A 17,802-nucleotide genomic window follows, 5' to 3' on the forward strand; every position below is an offset into this window, starting at 1 on the left:
TACATGTATTCATGATACATATATTATATTATATATTGCAAAATATACAAATGATTGCCGCTTTCAATATATTGCAATATATGGGAAAAAATAAATATATATAAGAATATATGCCTAATATATTACATGATATTTTCCAATATACTGCAATATATTGTGGTTTCTTAAGGGTGGAAAGGTTTGAAAGACCCACCAACTTCAAGACACCATCCCATAGCACTGTGGAGAATCAAAAACTGGCAAATGATCCGAATGATCCACACACACACACCCTGCTCTTATCTCTCTATTAGTGCTATTGGATCTTAGTGCTGTGTTCGACACTATTGACTACAACATTCTCTTGAATACACTAGAAAACTTTGCTGGCATTAATGGAAGTGCATTAGCATGGTTCAAATCTTACTCTAGCAGTTAATGAAGAGGTATCATATTGACCACAAGTGCAGTATGGAGTACCTCAAGGCTCAGTACTAGGGCTGACTTTTCCACTTTACATGTTATCCTTGGTATATATCATCAGGAAGCAAGGTGTTAGCGTTTATGTTGATGATACTCAGCTCTATGGAAGGAGTAATTTCATACTGCTTAATTCTGAAGAAATATAGGTATTAATTATAGGACCTAAAAACTCTGCCTGTAATAACCTAGAATGCTGTCTAAGACTCGATGGCTGCTCTGTCAATTCTTCGTCATCAGTTAGGAACCTAGGTGTGTTATTTGAGCATTTGTAAAACTTAATTTTTTCCCAAAAAATATCTAAATTATGACTTATGCTCTCAATGTCGAATGCAGAAAAGTTAATTCTTGCATTCATGGCATCAAGGTTAGATTATTGTAATGCTTTTTTATGTGGTTGTTCTGCTCGCTTAATAAACAAAACCCATCTAGTCCAAAAGGCAGCAGCTAGAGTTCTTACTAGAACCGGGAAGTATGACCATATTAGCCCAGTTTTGTCAACTCTGCACTGGCTGCCTATCAAACATTGTATAGTCCTCCACATCTGCTGCGTTCTCAAAATTCTGTTCATTTAATAATACAGCAAATATCAAAATAAACTGTGGACAGCAGATCCTTTTCCTACTTCACTTCCAAACTCTGGAATTACCTACCTAACATTGTTTGAGAGGCATAGGTCGCACACCTCTGGAGCAACTAGGGGTTAAGTGTCTTGCTCAGGGACACATTGGTGTCTCACAGCAGATTCAAACCCGGGTCTCTCACACCAAAGGCATGCGTCTTATCCACTGCGCCAACACCACCCCTGACACACTCTTGTAAGTGTAAATTTAGATCAAAGGCCCACCAATTTAACCTGCCTTATAACACACTAACACATTTCTAATATTCAAATCCGTTTAAGGATTTTTGGGCTACATTAATTAGGAAAATCCGGAACCAGGAACACTTCCCTTAACAAACAATTTACTTGCTACATAATTAGAAAAATGGCATCTATGCTAATATTAGTCTGTTTCTCTCTTATTCCGAGGTCACTATAGCCACCAGATCCAGTAGGTATTCAGCCCAGATGGTGGATTAGCACCTAGAGAGGACCCTGAATGTCACGGAGACCAGGACAGCTACATGAGCCCCAGAGACAGATCCATAGTCAAGACCTTGTCTCCTAGACGGCCATCAGGAAAAGACCACAGGAAACAGATGATTTTTCTTCACAATCTGACTTTGACCAGACGAAACCAGAAGCTCCATTCCAGGCTGCAGCAGAGGAGAACTGGACCTCCAACTGAGTCTACTCCCATGGTCTTTTCTCCATTCTGTCAACTATGGAGTTTTGGATCCTTGCTGCTGTTACCTCTGGCTTGCTTAGTTGGGGACACTTAATTACCAGCATTTTGCTTGACTTGACTGCACAGATACAATTTAAACTGAACTGAGCTGGATGATAATCTAATTGAATTCAATGATGAACTGCCTTTTTACTTTGCCACAATTTATTTCTTTTATGATGTTCAGGTGCTTTGCTACAATCTATACTGTTAAAAGTGCTATATAAATAAAGGTTCAGGACGGAAATGATTCTGGGGGTTAGAGGTAGCTGACTAGTGCAGTCTTAACTTGGAGTTCAACACGTTCCAAACTGTGGAGATGATCGTGGACTTCAGAAGAAACCCCACTGCACTCGCCCCACTCACCGTCATGGAAAGCCATGTAGCAACAGTGGAGACAATCAGGTTCCTGGGCATCACTAAATCTCAGGAATTAAAGTGGGACAATCACATTGACTCCATTGTTAAAAAAAGAGGTTAGGTTCTATTTACTTTACTTACTGAGGAAATTCAACCTGCCACAGGAGCTGCTGAACAGTTCTACTCTGTAATATCCTTTGATGCATCACAAAGGTGGAGACATGGAGATAATTTGGTTACTCTTTATTAACACATGCAGAGCGGACAACGCATTTCGACACCGTCACAGCAGATTACCTACTGACCCAGAAACAATACTCATCAGGAGAAAAGGTAACATAAGTAAACCCATGCCGCCCTCTACTGGACATCCCATTTACTACATACTCCCCCATTATTGAATCCATCCTTTGCACTTGTATAACTGTCTGGTTCAGCTCAGCTAGAATTTGACCTCAGGAGACTACATTGGATAGTCCGAACTGCTGAGTGAATCATTGGTATAACCCTCCCTACTCTCTAAGAACTGTACTCATCCAGAAAGAACACTGAGCACCAGAACGGCCAGGCACGGGAACAGATTCTTCCCTCAGACAATCCATCTCATGAACACTTAATAATTTTGAAACACATAACACTGTTTATAATATTATTTATCTAACACACATACTTAGTATACATTTTCAAATTACAGATAATATGACTGTACATACAAAATTGTCTATTGTAATATACCTGTACATACAATTGTCAGTTTGTATATTATTACCGTTTATTGTTATTATGTTTGCACTGTGGAAACATGTGTCGAAATTGCACATATGCCTGTACATACAAAATTGTCTTTTTTAATATACCTGTACATACAATTGTCAGTTTGTATATTGTTATTACCATTTATTGTTATTATGTTTGCACTGTGGAAACATCTGTCACAAAAACTAATTCATCATATAAGTAAACTTACCTGGCAATAAAGCTCATTCTGATTCTGATTATTTCAAGGTTTTATATTTATTAAAGATTCAGAGGACACAGAAATGTTCTATTCTTTTAGGGACTACTGTACATGGAATATTTGTACATTTAAAATTCAGTTGTCAGTGCAGAAGAAATAAAATGGACTGCAAAAGTAATTAAAACAGTTCAAGTTTAAAAAGGGAAGCTTTTTAATAATAATGTATAATACCATCAGGAATATTTTCATATATTCAGAATGTTGTGAGCGGAGCTGTGATTTTAAGCACACTGGGCACTGAAAATGCACCCTCACATGCAAAGACATGCTTATAATTTTTGACTATAATTAATAATTACACGTTGTGAACATCTGCTTATTTCCTGCATTCTGATGATCAGGTTTTTTTATGTCAATGTCCTCTACTATTCATAGAAAGACAGTAGTTTCACATCTACATTTATAAATAAGACATTTCTAAGCTTGATATCACAATATCACCCTATGCACACGTGTGTCAGTAAATTTTATTACAAGGCTCTGCCATCTCAAACAGCCTATGATGTTCACTTGTGCGATGTGCAATGTCATAAGCAGTCTCTCCTGCACTGTTTTTCAGTCCTGCCTGTAGTGTGCGCTGTGACAGCAATAACTCAATCGTCTGCCCAGCTACAGTATTTCCAGCAGCCAGTTGTAGGGGTGTGAGTCGCCCCGCTGTCAAGGCATTGACCTCTGCCCCCCAATTCAAAAGACACGAAGCCACAGCGGCATGGCCCCAACGACAGGCACTATGTAGCGGCATCCAACCATCAGTAGTTCTTGCATGAAGATTCGCTCCAGCACTCAAAAGAGCAGAAACCACAGCATGATGGCCACTGTAAGCAGCACGGTGTAGAGGGGTGTACCCATCACTATCATGACAATTAACAAGTGTTGGGTCCAATGCGAGGGCTTTTTTTACTGTTTCTAACTTTAAAAGAGAAAGAGAGAGAAACAGAAAAGGTTAGAAAAACAAATCAAGAAAAATAAACAGAAATGCATATATACGTAATTTCTTCTATGCCAGATGCTACTGATAGTGTAGGCCAATTGCACACGGAAGCAGCTCCAGGCTGATGATGTATGGGGTCAGTGCTGTGCATGCGCTGGTGAGTCTCGTGAAAACCAATGCTTGTTTATAGGAATCAAAGGAAGTAACATTTCCTTACTTTAGCAAAGGAAAGCCAGTCTCCTCTTGGCTTATATTGAAATCTTCTGACATTCTTCTTTACAAATTCTTGTTTTGTACATCTAATTAGTGACCATTGTTTTGTTTTGATCTCTCCGCTGCATTTCTGCATGCGTAACTTCTGATCAGCACATGCAAAAAGCTGAAATCATCCCTCCTCTGCCCTTAACTGCTTCCATTTACAACAGTGAGCGCAAGCTAGATTATTAAGTTTTGAATATGGATTTTTGGTAACACTTGGTAATACATTATAAGGGTATTCTTAAGTCATTATAATGAATGCATAATGCATTATATAACCTAATTATATGTTGTAACAACTCATGAATATTCATAAGAACAGTTTTAATTTATGATAATATTTACTTAGAGGGTAAGAGTATGATGCTTTATAACACAATGAACACTTGGCATACACTTTTACAATTGATTACATTTGTCATAGTTTAAATGTATTACAAGTCTCATATCTTGCCGTTTTTTCTTATGCTACTTAAATCGTTTAAAGACTTATATGTATGTATGTATGTATTATATGACTTATATGTAGTAATAATAATAATACAAATTCTCTAAAACAGCCATAAGATCAGATATCAGATCAGGTGAATATGTAATATGAAACATTTGCTTTGAAATATTTTTATTGTAATATCAGTTTGATTATTCTGATGGTACCCTTTAGACAGCTATTGATAAGCAACTCTGCAACTTCATATCAACTAGCAGTCATTGGACTATTAGTATGTCTGCTAATGTAAATATATGTTAACACTTTATTTTGATGGTCAACAGATAAACTGACTGTGTGTCTTTGCCGGCAGCCATATCGTCCTGGAGCTACTAAAATTTCCGCGTCTTCATGGATAGAGCAGGTCATGGTTGCTTAGCAATGACAGATGCCTCAGGAGCGCAAGTGCCCGAGCGCTTTGGAAAGGAGGAGAAAGACACGTGCCTAGCGTGGAAAATGCTAGGCACGCTGTTTTCAGATTTTTTGCAAAAGCCTTTGGCACTTGCGCTCCTGAGGCATCTTCCGTTGCTAAGCAGCCATGACCTGCTCTCTTCATGAAGACCCTGATATTTCAGCAATGGATAAAAGGATCTGCAACACTAAAAATTTCTTGCAGCTCTGCTACTAAATTAATTTAAAAATGGCAATCCATATACAGCTATGATCAGCACCTTGGCTGAGCTTTCAACATTGTTACTGAAAAGGTGAGGAAGCTATTGCGGCATTCTGAAAGTTGAGATGTTTTTAACTTGATGCGGTGCGGATGCTCCTGGAAAAAACGAGCTCGTCGCACCGCGTGCGCGTTGCTTCCATTATGAGCATACCGCGCGCCTACATTTGAAATAATGAACTTGAGCATGCAAAAGACGCATTATGTGAACGGCCCCTAAAACTGCAATTCATCGACTAGCCGCTCAAGGCTGGCTGCAAAAGGGAGTCAGTCCCATAGACTCCCCATGTTAAAATGCCCAACTTTACAGCAGAAAAAAAAAACGTTTACAGCCTGGTGCAAAAAAAATTACTTTGGTCTAAATAGGTAATTTTGCCCTCATTGACAACTGTGAGGGGGGTGAATTTTTTCTATAACTCATCTGTTTAAATTAGATTAAGACTTAAAATTCTGCATAATTAAGGGCGTGGTCACTTGAGTGACAGGTGGATTGTCGCTGCTGACACTGCCATCGCGCTAAGTGGACGTGGCTTTAGCAAGTAGCTCCAGCCTTTCTACCCATATTCGATTGTCCTGGAGAGTCACGTGGTGACGCGCTGCCAAGGTGGCGACGGCTAACTCTGCACACTTTAGCCTTCAAAAACACACTTCTGGAGTCTATGGGTGACGTCACGAACATGTTTTTATACAGTCTATGGTTTTTACGTCACTTCCTGTTGCCAGCATGTGTCACTATGACTATAACTGAATATGGGAATGGGGATGTGTTCAGGACAGAACTCTTATCAAATGTGAATTCTGGTGCAGATTATACAATGTATGCCCGTTGTATGTTTCCTTTTTCATGGCGAAACTAGGGATGCCCCGGTTGACCGGCCATAAATCTGAACCTGTCGGTTTTTGCTTAATATACTAGATCGGCTATCGGACGGTTTTTGGTATTTTTTTGGCTGGTTTCTCCGGAAGTCCGCCCGCGTGCACATACTACATTGTAATCGTTCGCTGTGTCATTTGTGTGGAAGTATTTCGAAACCTGTGCGCAGGGCACAGGCAGCCGTTCAGCACTGGAAGTGCAGAGCTTCATGTCTGAGGCACAGATAGCAGGAAGCGATCAGCTGTTGGTGTACTGTCACACAAATAAGAGTCCCTTTTCTGTGCACACTAAAGCTGCGCGAGCGTATACTGTACCGCTCCGTGCCCTGAACACAAGTAGACCGTGAAGAGATTTATAAAAAAAAAAAAAAATTTAGTCTGCTAATGAAATATAAGCTATATCCTAATGTTTTCCTAATGTGAAATTATTTTGTTTTTCATATATTATTTTCAGACATGCAGACCTACTCACATAACGTTACGCATTTAACGAACACATACAAGCGCGCACTTTGGCAGAATTAAATTCAAATAGTCATCAACAGCCATTAGTTAAGGTAAAATTGAGCATCAGAATGGACAAATTTGTTTTTAAGGGAGAAAAAAAAATGTGAAAAATGCCAGCGAACGAACATGTACAAACAAGAATAGTCGCAGTATCAGTAGAGAAGGAGAAGTGTTGGATTTTCGGTTTGCCCCACAACTCACTTAAAGTTTAGGCAAATAGAAACACCATATACTATGTAGCAATCCTTAATTGAAGAAATGTGGCAAAACATCTCTGGAGAGAACCTCATATTATTAAATTCAAAAGTGCTTTCCATATTTGGATCAACATAAGCAAAATTTGTGAACGCGCATATTCTGAAATGTTGCGCGTCAAGTCATGCTCCGATGCGCGTATTACAGACTGCATCTTAAAGAGTAACTAAACCCTAAACCAACTTTTTTTAGTTAATGATCTGTAAGAATGGGGCTTTATTAGTGCTGTTCATTGATTCGAGTAACTTTTTTAAAATTTGAGCATAAAGTGTTTTAATTCTACAATATATGGTGTAAAAATGTCTGAGTGCTGCCCTCTTCAGGTTGAACGGTGGCTACTGCAGTTGATTTTTCCTATTGGATGTTGCAGTGGCAAGTGACGTAAGCGGTGGCAGGTGACGTAAGCAGTTTCCAGCTCACCACGCCCCATGGTACGAGCTACCACGCCCTTGGCAGTATAAAACCATCTTGTTCCGTCAAAATCACTTTAGTGAGTCCAGACAAAACTGTCTCTGGTCCGGAGTTGGAATTGCGAGTATTGAAAATGACAAAGATTTAGCATTAGTTAGGATAGATTCAAGTTGGCGTAGATTTATCTGTATTTAGTACAGTGGTGAGGATGGTACGTAGGTGTAGTTTTGCTGGTTGCGAAAGCACTGCTGGACTGCATAGTTTTCCAGCAGACTTTACAATTAGGCACAAGTGGTTGCATGCACTTGGCCTGGAAGACCGCGAGTTCCCGCCTAGAGCTGGAGTGTGCATTGCTTCTCCAACGCAATGGAGGTGGAAATGGGCTTCTCCACACAGCTCGCACTGAAAAGCGACTCGGTGCGGGAGTAAAGAGCGCAGTTTGAGCCAGCGGCTCGAATTGATATGAACAGACACCTCGACATCCTCCACTTCAGGTGAAGGTGGAGGAGAAAAGTCCTCTACTTCAAATGAATGCGCTGTTGCAAAGCTACTTGCGTCACTACAGTCGCTCTCCATTTTAGCCACTCTGACAGCAGCTGTCAATCAACCCGTACTGCGTGTTTCATGTTTACGCCCCACTCGCTCAGCCCCGCCCTCGGTTCATCCCCTCTATCTCCGCTGTGCTCTGCCCACTTTTCAGCATTTTTCAAATATTGCCAGCGGGTGGAATCGGGCTCTGACCAGGGGTTTAGTTACCCTTTAAAGCCTCTGTTAAACTTTCCGCTAGGTAGGCGTGACGTAAAAATCGTCACCGGAGAGTGTGTGCCGAGGCTCTGAGCAGACGACAGCGCGTACAGCTGCGTGTGGTCAGTAGGTTTCAAAAGCACAATTGCACATGTTCAGGCAGTGTGAAGAAGCTCATTGCTACTCGAACCTGTGCAATCCGTCAATAAAAGAATATAAAGACAGTCAGATGTGCAATAATTCTGGGCAATTGTATGTTAACATGTTTGTTGCAGAGCGGACCATCAGCATGCACTTTCAGAAGTATAAATTGAAGAAGTCGCTGGCCGTGTACGCGTCCGGATTGCTCATGCGGAAAGTATAACACAGGCTTTACAATCGCAATCACATAGAGCAGCTGTTAGTACACAGAGCCAAACAGAGAAGCTGCGCAAATCCACGTCCATTTTCTGCGTTTATTTTTGCATCTTCTCAGTTAACAACGGCTCTGTGTAGTAAGACCCACTCTATGTGAAATCACGCACCTTGATGGAATTTACCGCTAAATAGAGAACGGCTTTACTGACGAGATGCGCATTAACGATCGGCCGATCATGATCGGAGCAGCCCTATTAAAAACCTTTATGAATTATCTTGATCTATAAAGAGATGAGCGCTGCAGAGTCCTGTCAGTCGGAGTTAACGTACAGCACTTGAATTCCCCAGTTTCTCTCGAAATACATGAAAGTAAGTGGCTTTTGGACTGGGAGAAGAATAGAGTAAGCTTTATTGTTCTGATATGTGTGTCTGATATATGAATAAAACACTTTGGCAAATTACATTTGAATAGATAGATAGTTTTTGCTGCTTCCATAGACATCAGTGTGTATTTTACAAACTACCAATGTATTGTTTTACTAGTGATTTTGTATATTTAAATGTATGAAACCTAAAATAAACATTATGTTGTTGAAAACACTGCATATTAGTTGTGATATATGACAAGTGCTGAGCGCGTCCGTCTCTGGCTCAGCGCCATCCGACGCGCGAAAGCTGTTTGAATCTGGCAGTTCTGTGACGCCACTGAACATTCTATATCATACTCTCAGGGGCACAGAAGTAAGAATCCAATATATGGTGCCATAATGCTCAAAATGTTAAAATGAAATTTACATTTTAAATTATTTTCATCAAAAAAATATCTGCCGAAATTCGGACTGCAGAGTTCCCCAGAGATCTTTGCCGCAATAAACCTTACTGTCTATGATATAAACAGAGAATTTTTGATTGCACATTGCTAGCTAGAAATATGTTGCAGAGCTCCCTTCTTAATTTTTTTTAGCAAAAAACCTTGGCTTGATGGACAGCCAGACACAAGGCCTAACGTTACATCTGATGAGGATGTTTCTCCCTCCCCGGGCCCAACATCAACAGATATGACTCCTCCTGCACTCCTAGCTACGGAAAAAAACTCCTTCAAAATTGGTCCAAAATTGTCCAACATTTGCTCAAATGATCTTCAGGCCGAGCCACGTAAAAGTACTGTCCCCGATTTCTGATGTTTTGCTTTTCAGGCTCCGCACTGCTCTTTGTGCTTAAATGCTTGCTGCGCTGCTGTAGTTGATGTGCTGGCTGTGCTCCATACTTGGTCTGCTTGCTATGCCTCGCAGGGCATGGCCTTGAATTGCTGCTTGCAGCTATATTATTTTATATAGTTTTATGGTTATGTGGGGCATGGTTATGGTTAGGGTTAATAATTTAGCACAGTAATCTGACAATAAATGTGGCACACCCAGAGTCTCTTTTCTGGCTACACTACTGGGGAGTAGAATTATTTATTTCAATGAATGTAATAGATTAGATATCATAATATTTAGGCTATAATATTATAAATCAGGTTGGTTTATATTGGTGACATAATATGTAAATTATATGCGTGATGCCCGCGAGACTTGCACTTGGACCATATTGAGGCCCGCTGGAAAAAAAGGTTGAGAACAACTGGACTAAACTGTGACAGAACTGAAATGTTTTTTTTTTTTTTTGTAAATTAGAACTTGCATACACGTTTGAAAAGAAGTAAATGTCAGTTCTGCATTAGGATGATTACTTTTATTTGACCTTAAAATTACATAGACTAAATTTGATTTAAAAATCACCTGCTGTAGCACACTGAAAAAAAGTGTTTCATCCATCCAATTAAAAAATGTTAGGGTAATGATTCACATCTATATTTATTAACTTGAGACAATAAGTTATTTATTTTTCATTGGCTCAAGTAAAAGAAATATAGATGTGAATCTTTAACCTAATTTTTTTTTTTTTTTTTTTTTTTGGATGAATGAAACACTTTGCATCTTTGTTTTATTCACACCAACATTATTTGATTTAAAAATTTTGGAATAATCTATTTATATAGCATACTTTTATTTAGTCTCACTGGTAAAGACCTTTTTTTTTAAATTTAAAACCAAATTTAAAAACTAAAACAAATACTGAATGCTGATTAAGAAACATCTTATTGAGTGTGTGTTGATTGTGTTGTTTGGACTGTTGAACTATGCAGTTATTGCCTTTAATTTCACATGGTTACAGTTAATCTTTTCATTTAAGGCCAGTTCTCTGTAGTTTCAACCCAATTCAAAAACAAAAGCTAAATGCTGATGTCTGTACCGTCTATGTTTTTTACTGAATGTAGGCTACTTACTGTGTAGTTACTGCTGTTAATTTCAGATGGTTACGGTTATTGTTTTCAATAGCCAAAAGCCAGTTTGGCCAATTAAATACCAAATAAACATCTTGTTTATGCACACTTTACTTCTTTCTTGTTTGTTGCTTAAAGATCGGAAAAAAAAACGGAAATCGGTATGGGAATCGCCAGTTTGCTTTTAAAAAATCTGTATCGGAATCGGCCATGAAAAATCATGATCATGCATCCCTAGGCGAAACATTAAAGTTTGTTAGGCTTCCACGGACATGCCCTTCAACAGAAATCTTCGCAATTTAATGTCACAATAGGCTTTAGATTACACTTACCAAATTTTGTGTAAATCAGTTTAAATTTCTAGGAGGAGTTTATTACATTGTTAAATACAATGCCTGAAAATGGCAAAAACAACACAAAACTTGCAGAGAAAATTCTTAATAAAATGCTTCCTGTTGGGTTTCAGACCTTGTACCGGTGGGACTTTTTCTGTAGGTATTGGTGTGTTACATGTGTCTACCAAATTACGTACAAGTATTTGAAACATAGCTCAAGAGGCACATTGTTAAAATGTTAAAACTGGCGCTATCAAGCCATTTTGCCACAACCAGTTCTGAGACCCATATCAGATTAACATTTTCACCACTTTTGGCGTGTGCGTGCGTGAGTTTTTAAAGGGCCAAAAATGAAAATTAAGCCATAAATTACTTATTTTTATCCATATTCAAAATGTAATAATCATGCTGACCTCATATGTCATTTCCCCGGAACTGCTTCCGTTTTACAACAGTGAGCACAAGCTAGATTAAAGTGATTATTACGTTTTGAATCTGGATATTTTTCTTACGAAAATGCATCGATTCGCTTCACATGAGGCCTTTGTTTACCCCCCGGAGCCATGTGAGACACCTTTTTTTTAATGGATGCACTTTCTTTTAAACTTCTCATGGAACGATGGGGGGCAACACCGCTGAGTTGCATCAAACAGCTTGAAGAATCAAAGGCATTTTTAAGGGTTCAAGCACGCAGTGCTGAAACCCTATTGTAATTGTTAGGATTTTTAGGGGTTCAAGCACGCAGTGCTGAAACCCTATTGTAATTGTTAGGATTTTTATTATTATTATTATTATTCTTCCGCCTTAAAACTGAACGGGCAGCCCAAACCGTAAGGCCTAGAGAGCTGAAACTTGGTCAAACGGTAGTAGTCTTGCTCGCTACTCAGATACAAAGATCCAGCCCATTCGGCCAGTGGGGGGCGCTACAGCGATCAAATATGCGTTTTTGCTAATAGCTCCTAAACCGCTTATCGTAGACTAAAAAATTTTACATTTCTGGAATCCTTGGGTCAAGCGAAATTAAAAACGGTCACTCTGATTTTGGGTCTAGGAGGCCTCGTTTTTTCGCAAACTTGACGTATGTCCAAAACCTACTTTTGCGAACTAGTCCTAAGTTTTTCACCCAATCAGAACCAAACTACTGCAGAAATTTTCTCTGGACAGTGAATATCAATAATTATCAAAAAAAAAGTTGAAATTTCGACTCACTGTTGTAATGGGCTGCCAAAACGTTTGAAAGTCGAGGACCAATTTTAAGCAACAGGCTATAACTTGTGAATGAAATGAGATATCTTAACCAAACTTGCTGGACATTTGTAAGAGCAAAAACTTTGGTCAAATAAAAAAAATTGCACACCTCTGCCACTTGGGGGCGCTATAAGACAGAAAAAACACATAAATGGCTATAACTAAGCAACCGTTGGTCCGATCGACTTGAAAATTGGCATGTCATGTCTTTGTCAGAAGTGGCACAAGTATCTATGAGGACATTCGCGTATCTCAAAAAACATGGCCGCCATTGGCCAAAGAAGTTTGAGCATCTATTTAACAAGGTTAACGGATGTCAATCGGAACGAAACTCGGTGGGCATGTTTGACTCATAGCCCTAAAGGACTGCAAGAATTTGAAAGAAATCGGCCACTAGTTGGCGCTAACGAGTTTTATGGCTCTGTTATCACGTGGTGTTTCACATATCAACACAATATGCATATCATTTGATAGATCTCCTCATAATGCACAACTTTGCCTCAAGAACCATTGCTGTCAATCAAATCGTTCAATTGTTATTCACAAATATGTTAAAAACCTACTTTTGCGAACTAGTCCTAGGTTTTTTGCCCGATCGGAACCAAACCACTGCAGTAATATTCTGTGGACTGTGTAGATCAATAATTATTAAAAAAATGTTGAATTTTGTCTTTTGGTTAGCTGTAACGGGGTAATTTAGAAAAAGGGGTGTGGCCAAACATACCCCAAAGCCTATAAAACCTAAAGGAAAACTCCAAACTTTATGAAACTCAGTGAAATCATGTAACATGTGACTCTTAACAAGCATGCAAAGTTTCATGTAGATCAGACCATAGGTGGCGCTATAACAGTAGAAAAGGTCTCAAAACACAAGATTTATAGGGTAAATGGCCTCAAATTGTTTGAAAATGTCCATATATTCACTCAAAAACACTAAATCTTCATATCATATGATAAATCTCCTCATTCTGAACAACTTTGCCTCTGGGACCTATGTTGTCAATAAAGCTGTTAATTAAATATTCAAGATTATTTAAAAAAGTTACTTTGGCATACTTGTGATAAGGTTTAAGATGAAAATCAATAAAACCACTGAAGTACAATTCTCTAGACTCTGAAGGTCAATAATTATCAAAAACATGTTGAACAATTGCATTTGGGCAACTATAAACCAATAATTTTACCAGTTATTTGCATAGTGTACACAAAGGCCTATTTATACAAACAGAAAGCCCACAAATTATCAAAACTGTGTAAAATAATGCATGATTTCATTCTAAACAAGCATGCAAAATTTAAGAGAGATTGGGCAAAAAAAAATTACAACACTATAACAGTTATGTTTTAAAACACAGTGTTGTTTGAGTAAATGCAATTTATAACCACTAGATGGCAGCGGAAGACCACTAATGGGCTCATTCAGTAAAGTTGAACAGTACTGTTGAAAGGATTCATGAATTCATGCCAACACATTAAAAAATGAACTGTTATAACATTTTAAATCTCATTGAGTCAATGTTTTACATTTTGTTCATACAGATATATCAGTTTTTACAATTTTGCCACATTATGATTACAGTTTAACCTGAAAATGACATTAAAACTCTAAAAAAAGAGAAGACTTGCAATAAGTTTGTCACCTATCACTTATGTCAAATACATATATCTGCAACAAAATGTGTGTGCATGTAAATGTGTGTCTTTGTCTTTGTGTTTGTGTGTGTGCACATGTTTATATAGAATTAATATATAAGTCTAATCATTTAATTTCAGTGTTTGTGTCTGTCTGCCAGCCTGTACTACATTTTGGATGTGTTTAAATGTCATCCAAACATCCAGGTTGGCTCTGACCACCTCAGAGGCCTTAATGTGCTTGAACTCCGGTAAAATGCTGCTTGCAGCTTTAATTTCTTTAATAATTTGTATGAAAGAAGAAAGTCATATACATCTAGGATGACTTCAAGGGGAGTAATTCATGGGCTAATTACATTTTTTAGGTGTACTGACACTTTAAGCATGTTTAGGCCCTCAAAAATGTAATTTATTAGGAGAAGAAGAAAAAAAAAAAAGCATCTGAGAAATTCCAACATGATCCTCGCACCGCTGGTGCTCGGGCCCTAAAAAAATAGATATCCAGAATCCAGAAAATAAAAAATAAGAGGGTGACCCTTGTGCACCCTTCAAAGACTGAAACCACAGAGCCCCCCATATAAATTCTAAATAACCCCTAAATATATATATGAAATGTTTGCTTACTCTGTTTCTCTCAGCGGCCCATAATATCAGTTCAGTTGGAGTGTTTTGTAATTTAAACTCTTGTTGTTGATACCATTCTTCAGTGTGACAAGATTCATCATCATCTCCTTCCTCCTCATCCACCCAGCTGCTCTTTGACCCTACTGGGATCATGTGACCATGAGACTCTAGTAAGTCAAGCTGGTTAAAGTCTTCTGGAAAATCCATCACTGAGTCCACCTTTAGAGTAAAAGAGAGTGAGATACCGTTGTGTGTGTTTGGGGAGGGGTGGGGGTACACCAGTTTTACAACATAGCATAGCAAAAAAAAGAAATAAGAAATAAACAGCCTGATTGCATTTTCGTTAAGTTTTTACAGAAACTGTAGAGCATGAATTTAAGCATTTAACACTGTTACCCAGGCTGTAGGGGGGAAAAAATCACACAAAAAATATTTCATATTCATAATTTTCATAATAATAATGTTTATCAATAAAACATTGGTAATGCATGCTTTTAACGCTGGTAACGTTACCCGGGTTGTATGACAAAATCATAAAACATTTTCTTAACAAATGTAAGTTTTTCTTTAAAAAAAATGTTTATATAATGTAGATGTTTATTTTATATTTATTACTAGGACATATTAGGACATAAGTAATCATTGTATCTTAGAGCACAATATGATTCCATAACTGATTCATGGTGCCACCTTAGTCTCTTTTTCAATAGGCTGACAAGATCACTTTGTATCGATAAAACCATCGTTTAAACTATTAAAACGTATTTCATGTATTCTAATTGCATAACGTATTTCACACAAAACAAACTCACCGATAGCTAGCCTTTTTCACATTGAGCACGTCGATAACATACACATATCTAGTACGGATGCTGTCTTGACTCTGGGGAATGTAGTTTTTTGTGTCCCCCCTTTACCTTATACCTAATGAATCTCTAAACTACATTTCCCACGACTAAAAAAAACTTCCCGCGAACATAAGCTTGGCTACTTCCGTAGTAGGAGGGCAAAATTGATTCTATGTAAACGTGCATCAGTGAGCGCTTTGATTCTTTTCATAGGTAAAGTTATATTTATTTTGCTTTGAATTAACAATTCAAAAGTCCACTTTGAAACACGTTGCAACCGCTTTGTTTAGTACAGTTTTTTTAAGAATCAAATCTTCTCTTCTCGTATGTTTATGAGCAAAGTAAGGCATGTACAACTATCTCACAGTCAGCAGCGTTCTCTGTGTGAAAGTATGGTAACTTTATCTCTAACGTTAGATCAAGATCAACAGATTTGAACCCCTCTTTTTTCTCTGATCAGGGTCATCATTTTCAGTGTCTACACAGTATGACATCAGCTGGAAACACCATGTGAGTATAATTTAACTTTTGCTAACGTTACAGTTGACTTCAGAAGTTTAAATACACCTTGAATAATCTGCAAAATTATATATATATATATATATATATATATATATATATATATATATATATATATATATATATATATATATATATATATTATGTATGTATGTATGTATATATATTACTATTACTTTTATTTTTTATTTAGTACTGACCTGAATAAAATATTTCTAATAAAATACGTTTACTTATATTCCATAATAATAGTTGAATTACATTTTTTTTTACCTCGTTCAAAATTTTGCGTACGCTTACATACAATTCTTAATACTGTGATTAAAAATAAAAAAAGTTTAAATTTAATCACTGTATTTTTAAATATTTTAAGTTTTAACAATCAAACACAACATTAAAAATTAAACAAATATCTAATGTCTAATGTATTTTATGCAGATTAAACAGGTTTTAATGCTTGTTGTCTTGTCTCCTGAGGCCAAAAGGAGGGTTCATTGAGTAAAATGCTGCATAGCATTTAAATTGTCAACATAAGGAAGTAATCCTATAGTAAAATTACAAAAATCGATATAATTTCATAAATTTCATAAACAATTATGAAGAAGAAAAACCATCATGTATTTATGCATTGCTTAATTCAAAGTGTCAAAGCGCCATTCACACAGATTGGGTCTCATTCATGAAACATTCGTAAATATACGAGTAAATATCTGAGTGATTTGCGCGTAAAGAGAACTTCCCGAAAACTCTTCTCCTGATTCACAAAAACTTCGTAAACGTCAGATGTGATAGTGAAATGTGTGTGTGTGTTAATGAATTCCAATCAGTCGTAAATGGGACGCGCGTGCACGCTTACTCTCAATTACCATAAATCCCGCCTATTAAATCCGACTGACAACTATATATGAGCATCATATTATGACACCAAACGAAGGATTTCAACATGTCTTCTCAAAAGCGACTGAAAAAGCAACATTTCTCAGCTGCAGAAATTGAAGTTTTATTATCAGAAGTTCATTCAAAACGCCACATTTTATTTTCAAGCATACTAGTAGCGTATCAGGTCCTAAAAAAGGAAGTTTGGCAGCATATTACAGATCCTATTACTGGCTCTCATAATAAAAGTTAAAAGAAAAACCGTATGTAATTCATATATATAATATTTTTTTCAAAATGCTGTGTAAATATGTACCCGATGGTGAATTTGCCGTATTAATGAGCAAAACGTTCAGACGTTAAATGCACTATTTACGCGTGGCTGGGAGCAGGTGTAGATTTCTTTCGTACCAACTAACATTTGGAAAATACGACCGTTTTAATGAATCCGAAAATTTACGCCAAAACCACTTTACATGCGATTTACACAAAAATTAGTTCTGCTCTTGTTTCATGAATGAGACCCATTGTGTTTTAAAATACATGAGACACAGTGAAAAATGACTAAATGCTGAAAAAAAGAAAGAAAAAAAATAATATTTTGGCAAAATATTAAAATCTTCATTCTGTTCACAAAGTTTATGCATTGTTACGGATTGTTAGACAGAGGTTTTACAGTAAACAGTGGAACGTGTGTGTTGGTGCTTATTGCTATCAGTCTGAGGAGCCA

At 37.5% G+C, this 17,802-nt stretch overlaps 2 protein-coding genes across 2 annotated transcripts in view; one reads left to right on the forward strand and one right to left on the reverse strand.

Annotated features, from left to right (window-relative positions):
* Window positions 1–3,145: 3,145 nt before the first annotated feature.
* ankrd49 (ankyrin repeat domain 49) lies at window positions 3,146–15,734 on the reverse strand. Its single transcript, XM_026282678.1, has 3 exons — window positions 15,642–15,734; window positions 14,830–15,048; window positions 3,146–4,078 (listed from the first exon to the last, which is right to left on the reverse strand). The coding sequence occupies exons 2-3, from the start codon at window positions 15,034–15,036 to the stop codon at window positions 3,626–3,628; spliced, it is 660 nt and encodes a 219-aa protein (XP_026138463.1). The 5' UTR covers window positions 15,037–15,048; window positions 15,642–15,734; the 3' UTR covers window positions 3,146–3,625.
* Window positions 15,735–15,798: 64 nt separating this feature from the next.
* Window positions 15,799–17,802, forward strand: part of mre11a (MRE11 homolog A, double strand break repair nuclease) — a 271,381-nt gene continuing 269,377 nt past the window's right edge. The window contains exons 1-2 of the mRNA XM_026282677.1: window positions 15,799–15,890; window positions 16,138–16,187. Of these exons, the coding sequence (XP_026138462.1) occupies window positions 16,165–16,187 (23 nt within the window). The 5' untranslated portion in view covers window positions 15,799–15,890; window positions 16,138–16,164. The remainder of the gene's footprint in view (window positions 15,891–16,137; window positions 16,188–17,802) is intronic.

This window comes from Carassius auratus, chromosome 15 (assembly GCF_003368295.1).
Source record: "Carassius auratus strain Wakin chromosome 15, ASM336829v1, whole genome shotgun sequence".
Taxonomy (NCBI): domain Eukaryota; kingdom Metazoa; phylum Chordata; class Actinopteri; order Cypriniformes; family Cyprinidae; genus Carassius; species Carassius auratus.